At 39.7% G+C, this 13,131-nt stretch overlaps 2 protein-coding genes across 2 annotated transcripts; one reads left to right on the top strand and one right to left on the bottom strand.

Moving 5' to 3' along the window:
* Nucleotides 1–9: 9 nt before the first annotated feature.
* LOC136241417 (N6-adenosine-methyltransferase subunit METTL3-like) lies at nucleotides 10–1,966 on the bottom strand. Its single transcript, XM_066032625.1, has 2 exons — nucleotides 554–1,966; nucleotides 10–352 (listed from the first exon to the last, which is right to left on the bottom strand). Exons 1-2 carry the CDS (start codon nucleotides 1,911–1,913, stop codon nucleotides 48–50), a joined length of 1,665 nt encoding a protein of 554 aa, XP_065888697.1. The 5' UTR covers nucleotides 1,914–1,966; the 3' UTR covers nucleotides 10–47.
* LOC136241418 (kelch-like protein 3) lies at nucleotides 1,953–12,861 on the top strand. Its single transcript, XM_066032626.1, has 9 exons — nucleotides 1,953–2,410; nucleotides 3,192–3,485; nucleotides 5,274–5,390; nucleotides 5,443–5,552; nucleotides 5,851–5,991; nucleotides 6,037–6,154; nucleotides 6,204–6,289; nucleotides 12,343–12,435; nucleotides 12,483–12,861. The coding sequence occupies exons 1-9, from the start codon at nucleotides 2,099–2,101 to the stop codon at nucleotides 12,682–12,684; spliced, it is 1,473 nt and encodes a 490-aa protein (XP_065888698.1). The 5' UTR covers nucleotides 1,953–2,098; the 3' UTR covers nucleotides 12,685–12,861.
* The last annotated feature ends 270 nt before the right edge of the window (nucleotides 12,862–13,131 follow it).

Below are 13,131 nucleotides of genomic sequence, written 5' to 3'. Positions count from 1 at the left end.
TCAACCAAGTTGTCTGGTTATATTGCAATTAATAACAGTTTATTTCACTAATTAATTGGTAATACAGGAGGTACAGAAGTTGTGGGGGGCTGCATGGCATTCCCACCAGGATACTTGGCATAAAAGTCATCCTTTACTTTTCCTTCTACTAAGTTCACACCATCCAGCTGGTTGCCAAGGGTTACCCAGTTAGGCTGGACATTATGTTGTCGCCCAAACAACTCAATCTTCCTCATCCCTGGAGCCAGCCTCTCTATGATACCATATATCTCATCAGGTTTGTGACTAGTGTCCCTGACTTCTGTCACTATAACATCACCATCAACTCCCCTGTTGAAATGCTCCACATTTCCTAATACAGACAAGAAGAGGGACAATAGTGAGGTGATGTGCAGAATGGATAGTGAGGGACAAACTAAAAATTCTATCCCCACAATCAGCAGTATGTACAAGTTTTTGTGCAAACAAAAAAATATTTTTGCAATTGCACTTGAAAGTTTTAACACTCAATAATTTGGTCTCCCTCAAAATTTCTAGTCATACAGTTGTTTACCTTTAGCTCCTACTAAACAGTGTTCCTTGCCATGGTTTATCCAATGGCCAGTCCTCCCTGTACGAATGAGACGTTGTAGTTGGTTAGTTTTCACCCACACAACTTCGTCCACCCTCTCATAACCCCACACAGCTAGACACTCCCTTCCTAGCTCCATAGCACGACCAGTCACCCAGAGAAATATGAACCCGTCATCTTGTAACACTGGGATGGGTAGCTTTCTCATTTCATCATCAGACATTGTCCCATATGGTAACTCCATGTGAATATCCCAAGGAGGATCAGCCATTATCACTGAAAACTTTCCTAACACTTTCAAGTCAAGGAAACGAAGATCACAACAAACCCACTGTGCTGGAACTATCACAGTCTGTAGGCCATGAATTGGTTTAATGGTGGCATCTTTCTTCTTTAGTTCCCTGGCTCTGCTTTCTTCCTCACGATCATCGTACACTTCATCAACTTTGTAGTGTACATACTTGCAAGTGTCAGTGTGGAAACAAGTGTTTAGGAATGAGCAATCTCCCAGACTCTTATCAGTGTGCTTCTGTATGACACGGATGAAGTGTAGTTTGTTACAAGCTTTGGAGCTCCTGTTTGCTCTGCGGCATTCCTCACGAGTGCCATTTGTGCAGAATTCTCTCACTTTAGATATCCCCTGTGATTTGAACTTGTTCAAGTTTTGTTGTTCCATTGTTGTACTGGCATTGAGTAACTCTTGAACTTCTTCAGTAACTTTACGATTGGCTGCTTCCCTTACACTTGGGATTTTCAATAATTCTTCAATAGCCAACACTTTTGGTTTTTTTGTCTCTAAAGGTATCTCACCAGTTCTTTTACGCTTTACACCAGATCTGGTTTCAGTAGGTGGTTCATTACTCTGACCGATTAGGTCCTTATCATCATGGTCTTCCTCAGCCAATTTCACCTCTTCTTCTAACAAGCCGGCAACGTCTAACACTTTGCTGTTAATGTTGCTAACATCATGTGATTCATCCTCCAGGGTGATCAGGTTCTGTGCTGAGAATTTCTCAAGAATCACGTGAACATCACTAATACTAGCCTTGCAGTCAGTCAATTTAGCTTGTAGTTTCTTCACCACCGTGTCCATTTGCAGTGGGACTAGTGTTAGCGACTCGGCTAACAGGCTTAATAGTTTAGACTCTATTTTAGGGTCCACCAGTTGTGCAGTAATCGTGTCCTCTTCCTGACGGGGTGACAGTGGCGGGGTTGACTGCTCTTCCTCACGTGAGACTAGTCTTCTCAGCTTCTGTCTACTACGAAGTCGCTCCATCATACTCTTGTGATTCTGTCTGTGTAGAACTATCATATCCCAGCTGTCCTGGTCTGCTCGCTTCATTTTGCAACTTCTGACCGAATTTATTAGAGCACAACTTTTTGAACGCGGCTACCCGTTCTCAAAACTCTATAGATTTTGAAAAGTACTTAAGAGATTATCACCCGCTCCTGTGCACACTTGTAAATGTGAGGGAGGGATCAACCTTTATCACTGCAGCAACGTTACCAATATCACGTGTATTAGCAATGAGTGGCGGTACTCCACAGCGTACTTCCAGCCTCAAGACATCACCCGGCATATCGACATTAACTCAGGCACTTGTGAAGGACCTATACACGTTATTCAAAGATGAGTCAAGCTGTGATCTGGTGTTTCTAGTTGGTGTGCGCGAGGAGAGAGTACCGGCGCACAAACTGATAGTCCTAGCGCGCTGCGAGAACTACAAACAGAAGAAGGAAGAATGGCTGATGACCGCCACACGTATGATACAAGTAAAGCTAGGGAAACACTCCAAAGAGACGGTGAAGAAGGTAGTGAAATACCTCTACACTGGAGAGGTAAGAAAACCCCTCAATTCTGGTAATGTTATTGGTCATGCATATCAACTACAACATGGTAGTCTGGTCCATTGGGCATAAAATAGTACATCAAAGCTTGGGCTTGTCCTAGTGTGTTTACATTGTAAGAAGATATGGTGAGTCCAGTAGAGTGACACCGATTAGATTAGCTTGACAAGGACATGTATACACAAACACACCAGATGCTATTTCTGCTAATATCTTATCAATTACATTATAAGTGTTTGTACAAGACACTACAATACAACTGAATATTCCACTGTAGTAGTAGTATGACCATAGAGAGGTGGTGATACTTCACTGAAAATATTTAGACATATGATTTTTTTTATATTTAGTGTTTCTATAAAGCTTTACCTGCATATATGAGCTTAGATGTGCAGAGGCCTACTCATTGAAACTCTAAAGTGACCTGTCTAATACAGCCAGTAAGAAATCTGTAAGATCCAGCATAAATATGGGGCTTTTATCAAGAGCTCTATGTAGAACTGGGGTACTAATCTTAAGGGTACTGAAATAGTCCTCTAGTGGTGACCAACCAACCAACGTAGCCCTACTAATACTGTAGCTTTACATGTGTTCCAGATGACAAGTGATGCTTCTAGTTCCCATAGCTTTTCAAACATGCTTATCAGATGTAACTGATGAAGATAGAACATGCTTATCAGATGTAACTGATGAAGATAGGTCTAGCCTATTGCAGTGGCCACACAATTTGCTGCTGTTTGGACTAGTTAATAATTTGTTCTTCCCTCCTCAGATTGAAGTGAGCACCCCAGAGGTCTTTCAAGTACTAGAGCTGTGTTCCATATTTGGACTGGCAGCACTGGAAACACACTGCGTTGACCGTATCATGGCACAACTCAACACCACAAATGTGTGCAACGTACTAACAATGGCAGTTAACTTGGTCCAAAAAGGCTCCAGCTGTTTCAACACTGTAGTCGATCGCTGTGTGATGTATATTGAGCTACATGCTAAAGAAGTAGTGGAGACTGAAGGATTCTTACAACTGTCACGGGAAACTCTTATCCAGCTCATTAGCAGCGATAAGGTATCATATTACGATATGTGTTTATAATGCGGACATATTTTAGTGGTTACTATTTTCAGAAAGTCCTTGTTTGTGTCCTTACTATAGAGGCGTTTCATTTGCTAAATATGGAGGGCTGTTTTCTTGACAGCTTTTAATACGAAAGTTTAGATGGTCCAATAAATATTGTTGGTTTGTGTTACATTGCAGACACTGGAATGCAATGAACGTATTCATCTTGTGCATTCAGTTTGTTGACTTACTTTGATGTGGTTAATTGACGCCATTGATCTTGTTGACTTCCTTTGATCTGATTGTGTTGCCTCTTATTGACTTCTTTGATGTGGTTACACCCATGCTATGGTAACTCCAGTGATGGCTGGCTGTCAGTTATCTACACAGCACATGTTGGTGACACTAGCTGTCATTAGTTACTAGATGTGTATACAGGAGACTTTGACAGCAGAAAAGGTTGACAGGTTATCACTTCATTATCAGCTTTTACAGATCGATTGGGCTAAAAATCACAAAACTGTATCTGTACCCCTACATGTGCTGAAGTGCTGGCTAATAAATTTCGCTGCTATTCATACCCACTCCACACCGGTACATATTGTACTATACTGCATGGTTACAAAATCAGGCTAACTACTTATACTATTGTACAACAGGAAACTTTGATGAAAGAAAAGATTTGACGGATCAGAATGAAGTAGTCAACTTTAAATTCACAAAGTCTCTGGGGCCAACAACTTGTACCAATATGAACTTTACAACTTGACACAATGTCTATCCCTTAATTGTTAACTGTTGTGGGTGTGGTTCCTCTTTTCCCTCCTGCACTCATTGTGGGTAGGTGTAGAATTTGTCACCAAGATGTGAGCGTTAGTGTGTAGGGTATGGCGTCTGTATCATACTGTGTTACTGACATTTGCAATAGTGATCAAGTTGTGTAATATGCTCGCGTGGAGTGTGAGCATAGATTTGATCATTATCACAAGAACCTTAGTTCACATCACGCTAGTGATGTCACTCTCCACACCATGTGGGTTGGACAGAAATGCAAGTACAGCCTGTCAATCTAGAGCATAATTGACAGGTGTTTATTTTGTTAATTTCTCACTTGGGAATTACTGGTGACCACTAAAACACTTTCAGAGTTTGAATTCTTTGTGTTTCCACTACTATCGTACATGTTTGATGTTTCAATATCTTGGTATCACAGATTTGGTTAATACTGGTGTATTGTAGAGTCCTATTGGCAGCACTAACTAAATGTGACTACATGTGTATAATGTACTAACCAGCTGCTGTGTAGTTTTTGGAGGGCTTTTTGCTTGTATTTTCCTAATATGGAAGCTGTTGCTAGGAGTGATTACAATATTGTTAGTGTGTTATAACAGAAAATGTTCAATTTGTTAGCAATTGAAGTGTTTGTGTATAGCAAAGATTTTGGTTGTTTCGATTTGTGGTCGCAAGCATTATAATCAGACAGTGTATGGTCAAGACTGGTATTATAGTGTGGTCCCATACATCATTGTAACAGTGGCAATGAATCATGGAAAGTCACAGTTTCATGTAAAGGCCAGCAATGATATTGCTCAAAGGACCATATTTTCCAAATGGTCTCGTTTAATGAATATCACTAACAGTTGTAGGCCTTTCTCACAACTCTACCATCTTACTCAACACGGATTTGTTATTATCTCAATATTGGCCAACTCATTTTCTTGATAATCATATTATCTTAATTATAATTTTCAATTGTCCTCCAAGTAATCCTTGATGTCTTTATGTGTCCATTGTTAGCTTGTGTTATCCGAAGAAGATGTGTGGCGTAGTGTGATCCACTGGGGTGAGAATCAGGCTGGCTGCTCTGGTGGCTACTCACAGTGGACGGATGATGATCGGCTAAATGTTAAAGGGGTGGGGCTTAGTGTTTGTAGCTGGATCACATGATGCTGCTGCCCTGTTGCAGGCACTTGCAGAGGTTATAGAGCACATTCGACTGCTGCAGATTAGCAGTGAAGTGTTTGCTAAGGAAGTGGAGCCAACTGGACTATTGACCATGGAGCAAACCCTAGCAAGGTGTCTGTCTGTGTGTTTATCTGTGTAGTGTGTAAGTTGTATTGAAGGAAATATTTGTAAAGGAAATATCAAACAAGAAGGGATCACTAGGGTGACACATGTATGCCGCCAATCCTTTATTGACTCTACTAAGTGAGATGTGATTTTCATCTGAATTTTACCTTACCTGGAAAGTCAAAATGGGGATTCATATCACACCAGCAATCTCTTCTTGTAATCCGTTAAAAGCAACTAGTTATGCAGCCCTGCTGCTCCACATACAGCCGGTATACTAGCCTACACACTTGTTCTATTTTAGGTATCGTCATGCTGCAGTACCAGGAATGGCTCCCAATACTTCTGGAAATGAGCAACTTAAGCCTCGCAGTTCCCGCTCATTCTTCCCAGACTCCATGTTGCTGCTAGGACAAGATCAGTTCCAGTCAACCATCAATGAATGGTGAGCATCAAATAACAATATGCCTGTTGTTATGATACACTACAGGTACGGAACTAGTTCTCAAGTGTGGATCATGTTGTATCGAGGATCGCGTGATGGTTTCTCGGCTAAACACTTTCATGAGAAATGTGACGAAAGGGGACCAACATTAACTCTTGTTAAGGTGACGTGTCCACACTGTACCACATGATATAATAACGTACTGTGTGTAGTCAGCTAATGGTAACCTGTTTGGTGGCTACACTGACACATCATGGTCAAGCCGGTATAAAAAAGGAAGATATATTAGCTCACAAAAGTAAGCCTGGGTGTGGTGTGTGTTCTATTAGGATGATTTGTGTGTTGATGTGCCAAGTACTTGATGACATCCACTGCAATTGTTCATGTTATTGTTGTGTGTAGCTATCCATCATAATCTACATGTATTACACTGGGGCTAGTCCTAACACTTGCACGCCACTTCAATCATGCTTTAAAGTGTTCAGATTGTTGTCGGCAAATGAAGTCCATTAATTCATTTCAATGCAAAGCTCTGTTCATACCTGTTAATGAAATACTCTAATAGAACAATCACATCTGTTGTTCACATATCAGGTCCCACTGTGTCACTATTAGTAGCATGGATATATTAGAAGAGTGGCGGTAAATGGTACTACTTATTGAGGTTAGAGCTGAGTTATGGCTAAGGTAGGAGCTAGGGTTGAGTATCCACACATCTTGTTCCTGCGACTAGTACAGTATGATGGTACTGTATAGTAGGGACAAGCAAGGTTTGGGCGTGGCCCACGATATTATACGACCCCAAAACTTGTCTCAATTTCCTGTCACTACAACATGACAGGATTGGTAGGGTAAATTCAAACCCAAAAGTGCTTTCAAATCAACCAAAAACTAGGGGTGGGACAAAGCTTCAAATGTTTTGTGGGTTTGAAGGCTAAGTAAATTTCGAATCATAAAGGTATCATTTGAAGCTTCGTAATGCACTCATAGTCTATGAAAGAATTACAAATAAATGACATCATCTTTATTGCAGCTGCTTATTCATCTTGTGCAATTGATGTTCATCTCTTCGTGATCTATCTTCGTGTGCACACCCACTTTTAAGCCATCACAGTTTACCTTGTTGCCGTACTGTAGTTGTAGCCTTGTACGCCTTATAAATGCTTAGAAAACATCCTTTTAGCCGTTAATTGGTGTTTGCCTATGCATGATTGCAGTACAGAGGACACTCCCATTTGTAATCAATCGATCGTATCATTCAGTACTGCTGCTATACACTTCCAAATGCTTACAAGCTTATCAAATAGGATTAGAAAGATAAAACTTCAAAAGGATGTGCATAAATACAAGAAAACTTGTAACTTGAAAGCTAACACCGAGGCTTCGAATGTTCAAACATTTTATTAGCGAATGTTCGAAGGTAAATTTTAATATTTGTCCCAGCCCTACCAAAAACGTTCCATGGATTTGTTACAGAATTTTAAAGTAATTTTAATGGAATTTTCTACTTCATGCGTTTAAACAAGTATAGCAGAGAATTGGCTACAGCTACAGTCCTACTTCTTTCACAGAAATGTTTAGAATTGGCTTAAGAAGAAACCTTTGGTATAATGATAGGCACACAGTATGTGCGCTATTGTATTTCCTTTTATCCTTGGTTCTCTGCCAGTAGTAGGGTTTCCATCTACAGGTGAACATGTTGGATTCAAGTCAAAGTTCACTGAAGTTGATCTGTTCAGGTGATATACAATTCTGTGAACTGTTGAACATCACCGAGAACTATACGTATAGGTGTAAGAAAATATTTCTTGTAGAGATAAGTGTTTGTTTTCAGCAAAGTTAACCAATGAAGTTTAACTGCTTATGTTTCTCAACACATTTCTTTGCTGTGGCCAACACTATTTACTGCTTTGTTGTTAGAGATTTTGTTACGTAAATCCTGTGTAGCAATAGAGTTAGTACAGTTATTATTATTATATTGCTTTGTGTGTTCTCTCGGAGGTAATGAACTTGCAAAAAAAGTTCACAAACAAGTATAGGAGAAAATAGGAATTTTAAACTAGAGTAGGGACAATGTATAGTGCTGCAATAAAAAGTACTGAAACAAGCTGGATCAGAGTAGTGGGTAATGTCCAAATACTGTATAACAGTAAGAAGTGAATATCCCTACTTTACAGTCAAAATGCACGGTAGGGATATTCCCTCTTCTTATTGTTTTACAGTATTTGACATTGTCCTTATCTCAAATAAAAGTTTCTAGTTTGTTTGGTATTATAGCATATCGCTATGAGTTATACGTGTGACTGTTCTATTGAATTTATTGAACATGGCTTTTTAATTAAGCTAGGTGACTGCTTTATTAGAGTATCTCAAGTTGGCCTCAGATGACTAGCCGATATGCAATAGTTATGGGACATGGTTTTCTGTGCCTCCTTTCCACCATGTTACCAGTAAAAGGTGTGGTCAATATGATTGATTGCAATAGATCTTAAGGGGCATGTCTGGTTGCTTAATCATACTGCTAGCATAGATATGTGACTCTTGCAATTGAATTCGTCGCCTTTGCAATTGACTTCGTCCCGTTGCAGTAGAGTTCGTTGCCTTTGCAATAGAATTCGTCGCTTTTGCGTTAGAATTCGTCGTGTTTGCATTACAATTCGTCATAAACAGAATGGCTCCAAGAAACCAACCGTTCATTAAGAGATGAATTATTTATGCCATGGAGAGTTACACTTGAGACACTAGAAGGTAATTGGAGCTGGTAGTATGCGGAGCTGATACTGTCTGACAAGTTAATTAACTTACTTGCGAGTGACCACACCCATCGCGAATGGAGCAGTAGAGTTTGGAATGTTGCTGGATAGGCTGTAGAGGAAGAATTATTGCCTTATAAAAAGTTGTTTACTACTGTTGTAGTTCTTGTAGCAGCTGCTACACCATGTTTTCGTGTTTTCTCCAGCTGCCATTCTTGATGCAGATGAATTTAACTGCAAAAGCAACAAATTTTATTGCAAACGGGATGAATTCAATTGCAAACGGGACGAATTCAGTTGCAAAACCGAAGAATTCAATTGCAATTGGGACTACAAACGCGACGAACTTAATTGCAAACAGGACGAATTCAATTGCAAAGTCGCCGAATTCAATTACAAAAACCTGTAATAGGGTTTGGAAACAGCATCACGCGCCCAGTGTACTACCTGTACATTTGATATCACTGGTTAGATACGAGGGGCGTTTCACTTGCCATTGCTTTGAAGAGTATGAATAGACCTTTTTTCTTACTATAGACCATTACTATAAGTTTTGTATAAGATAAAAGTTCTGTAAGGTTGAGCAATACAAGTTGCTTTGGTGGAAGCCACTGATTAGCCTTTCCCACAGAGGAAGCTTGTCATATCGTGCCATTTCAGTTTCACTTTTGCACCAAGGAACATTTCTATTCTTGTATCCACTGCACACACTTCCTGGTATCAACGATACATGGATTTTTAGAACTCCTTAGATCATTAGGATTGAACGGGTTTGTAGGTCACAACCCAATTGTAAATGCAGCATATTTCCTTAGTTACAACTTTGCTTGGTGCTGTAATACCCTCATGTTTCTGCTCTGATAACTCCGCATGTTTGTTGTCTAGCAAAACTATTTATTTTTCAAGCTTTAATCTAATGCTGAAGCAGTTAAACAAAGCTAGTAGTATGGTGGCACACATCACTAACAGGTTCTAATCTCTCTTGCAAAACCTGCAAAACTCCATCAATGGTCAATAAATCATATGCAGTGCAAATTACAGGAACCACATGTCCATTCGAAGTACGGCTATTTCTGGCACGTGACACCATTTCCAATCCCTAATGTCTATCCTGCTAGATCATAAATGAGGATGGTCATCATGCAGCTGCAGATATGGTTTCTACTAGTACTGTCTGTGGTAATACTTCTTACAGCAGCACTTTAATAATTGTGTGGCATCTAAATACGGAAAGTGTCAATATGGAAAATTAGCACCTCTATATGGTTTTGTTACATGAAGATGATGACCAGCATGATTGAAGGTAAAAGGAAAGGCACAGAGGACAAACATTTGTCAGCCTAAAGGCAACCACCATTAGTGAGTTTGGTGGTTATATGTTGTGTCGTTTAGCCTCTATATAGCTTTGTGACTGCAAGTAGGCAGACTAAAATTTGTGTTTGGGCAGTTTTTTTTTTTTTTAATTTAGTATTTGTTTAAGAGTTTTATCGTTTTAAACACTCTTAGTAAAACTAAGACTAATCCATAACAATTCTTTTACCACATAGCATATTGGTATGATGGTTGTTATAGGCGGCATTTTGGGGGGGGTATGCGTCATTTGCATGACCTCCAGTGCTCTTAGTATGAGGAGACTGCACACTCTGAACTGTATACTATCCTGCCACTCTGTCGACCATTAGTAACACTAAATAGTTGACTAACTGGATGAGGCCAGTTTCACTGTCATTGAATGAGATCAGCAAGTGCTATGACTAGAATTCATCATACATTTCAAATTTTAGCAACTTAACTAAAGTGTATAATGAATACAGTAGTGTTGCTAGTGTTGCTAGTGCTGAATTGATAGTTCATAGTCAGTGGATTGTTCAACTAAAGTAGTCAGTGTCCTTTGTTGAAAATTTATTTAGCTATGAGACATTGTTTTCCAAGTGGCACTCTTTCTCTTTGTTTCAGACAAGGAAGGCAAACTCTTCATTCTACAATCTGTACACAAAACATTTCAACACTGCCAGTGTATCGGTTCTGTAAATTCAGCTGCATTGCAGATTTGATTGCTTTCTGTTGACGTGTCGTTGTCTTGTTCAACTAAAGTAACATTATAGGTCAGATGGAAGATATTTTCACCCACTTCTGAGCACTGATTCCTTCTGTGACAGTAACTAAAGGCTTCATGACCTCTATATATGTTTCCATGACTGTAAACTCAGAATCCGATGCCATTAAATCACCCTTCTTCAAAGCAAGAAGTGCTGCACACAAAGGCTGCTGCTGCTCTAGCACTCTTTAATTCCACCTAGTGACAACATAGACTTGGACGAATGATAAAAGTGGGATACCGGATGACGACAACGAGCAACAGTTCTAGAGACTACTGGCAGTGCTTCCACTGCTAAATTCAAGATATGCCTCAGGCAAGAAATGTGTGTCCAATTATTTAATGAAATAGCACGGACTATATTATCTGTTGTGGCTGCAACAATGTTATCCACTGAAAGCTCCCATTGATTAAGAATAGCTTTTAACTCTTCAGCCACTTTCTCAGCTGTGTGACTTTCAGGAAATTCTTTGGTTTCCAACAGGTTACTCCTCAGTATGAAATCAGCTGAAACGTAATGAATAGTAAGGCAGCAATAAGAGTGATTAGCCCTAAATGTCCATAAGTCAGTGGTAACTGCATAGTGATCCCTGTCACCAATAGACTGTACTAGACCCATTGCATGTTTCTTTTCTACTTCATACAATTTTGACATATAGTTAGTGGCAATGGTCTTTCTGTCTGGTGGAAAATACCTTAGTCCAAAGGTGTGCAACATTTTTACAACCCCGGGATCGTTTATGGTGTCATAAGGCTGCATGTCTTTCCCAATGAAGTAGCAACACTCTTGGTTAACTGAATCCATCTGTTGGAGTTTTGAGCAATAAGTATCACATCCTTCAAAGCTTCAGCAATTTTTGGTTGCTTACTAGAGGAAGTGCCGCCATCACTCGTCTCCTTCACTTTTTCTGCCTCGACTTCTAGTAACTCTTGAAATTATTTATTATGGTCTCACTCAAGGTGAGACCTTAAATTTGATGTATTTCCACAATACTGTAACACAATTTACAACAAACATCTGTGCGCTTCTTTTTGTCCATTCGATAAACTTTCCATTCCTCCCTGGAAATCCAAAATGTTTCCATACTTCACTCGTAGAGCCCTCTAATGGCATTAATTCAATAGTATTCCCACTAACTTCGCGGTTTCCATTAGTACCTCGATTAGCACTAACCCTTGTTGCCATTTTCACTATAACTATGTGCAGATGTAATTAAAATCGCGATAGTTAACAACACACTATCGCGATCATGATACTTTGGAAATATCACGATATATTGCTCAAACCGTAGTCTCGCTCAGCCCTAGTAAGTATGGTGGGTCCATTGTTGGTGTAGAAGGTGTGAAACTTTGTAAGTTGGGCCAGTGGGCTAATATTACAGGTGTATTGTAATCTATACTCATTGAATGGCTAGTCAGTTAGCCTGTTATGTATTGGTCAATATTCTCCGCTTTTTAGAAGTGTCTTTATCACATCTTGTTACATCTCTTCCAACACAGGTCATTTCTGTTTACAATAGTCAACGCTTCAAAGGGTGCTCCTACAAAATACGTCATATCAAAAACTTCCTATGCCATCAACAACCACCCCAGGTAGGGAGACTGTTAAGAGACATGTTGTACTGTGTTTATTGTTATAGTTTTGGTCCAATATTTGGTGCTGGTGCAGACCTGTCTATCAGCAGTGACTCCAATGAGAATAGTGACTCGTACTCCAACTTTCCTCACTCATACGGTGAAGCTAATCAATACCCTGTCTCTCTTGCCGGTGACTACCATTTCAAAGTGGATGACTATGAAGTGTTTATTCCGAGAACTACTCAACAACTAAATGGACACTAAGTTAACACCACACATTGTAAATAGATCACCTCAAAGGGAAAACCCCTTGTTTACCAAGGAAACATAATGTTTATTAACAGATCAGGTATATGTTTTATTTCATATATCAAAGTAATATACGTATGTGTAATACATGTCGCATTTTTATCCCAGTCAACCAAAACAGTTATAACGTAATGATTTGACTCTTAGACTGGACACAGTTTGTTAGGTCTGACACAGCACTCCTTCATATCCAACTTTGTAAGGACAGTGGCCCCTTATCTACATAAAGTGGAACAGGTGGATTATCTGTTGTTAACAGAAGTGTACTCCACAGGTGATAGAGGTACTCTAGGTAGTCAATAGTCTTTGTTACAACGACATAGTCGACATCCTCTTGTAGTCAGCATAAAGCCTGTCATCACAAGCTCTACCTAGTACTGTCCTTCTACAAGGACACTGTCC

The sequence above is a fragment of the Dysidea avara genome, chromosome 12, assembly GCF_963678975.1.
Source record: "Dysidea avara chromosome 12, odDysAvar1.4, whole genome shotgun sequence".
In the NCBI taxonomy this organism is placed as follows: Eukaryota; Metazoa; Porifera; class Demospongiae; order Dictyoceratida; family Dysideidae; genus Dysidea; species Dysidea avara.
The sequence above is the reverse complement of the archived record's forward strand: the minus strand, read 5'-3'. Positions and strand labels throughout refer to the sequence as shown.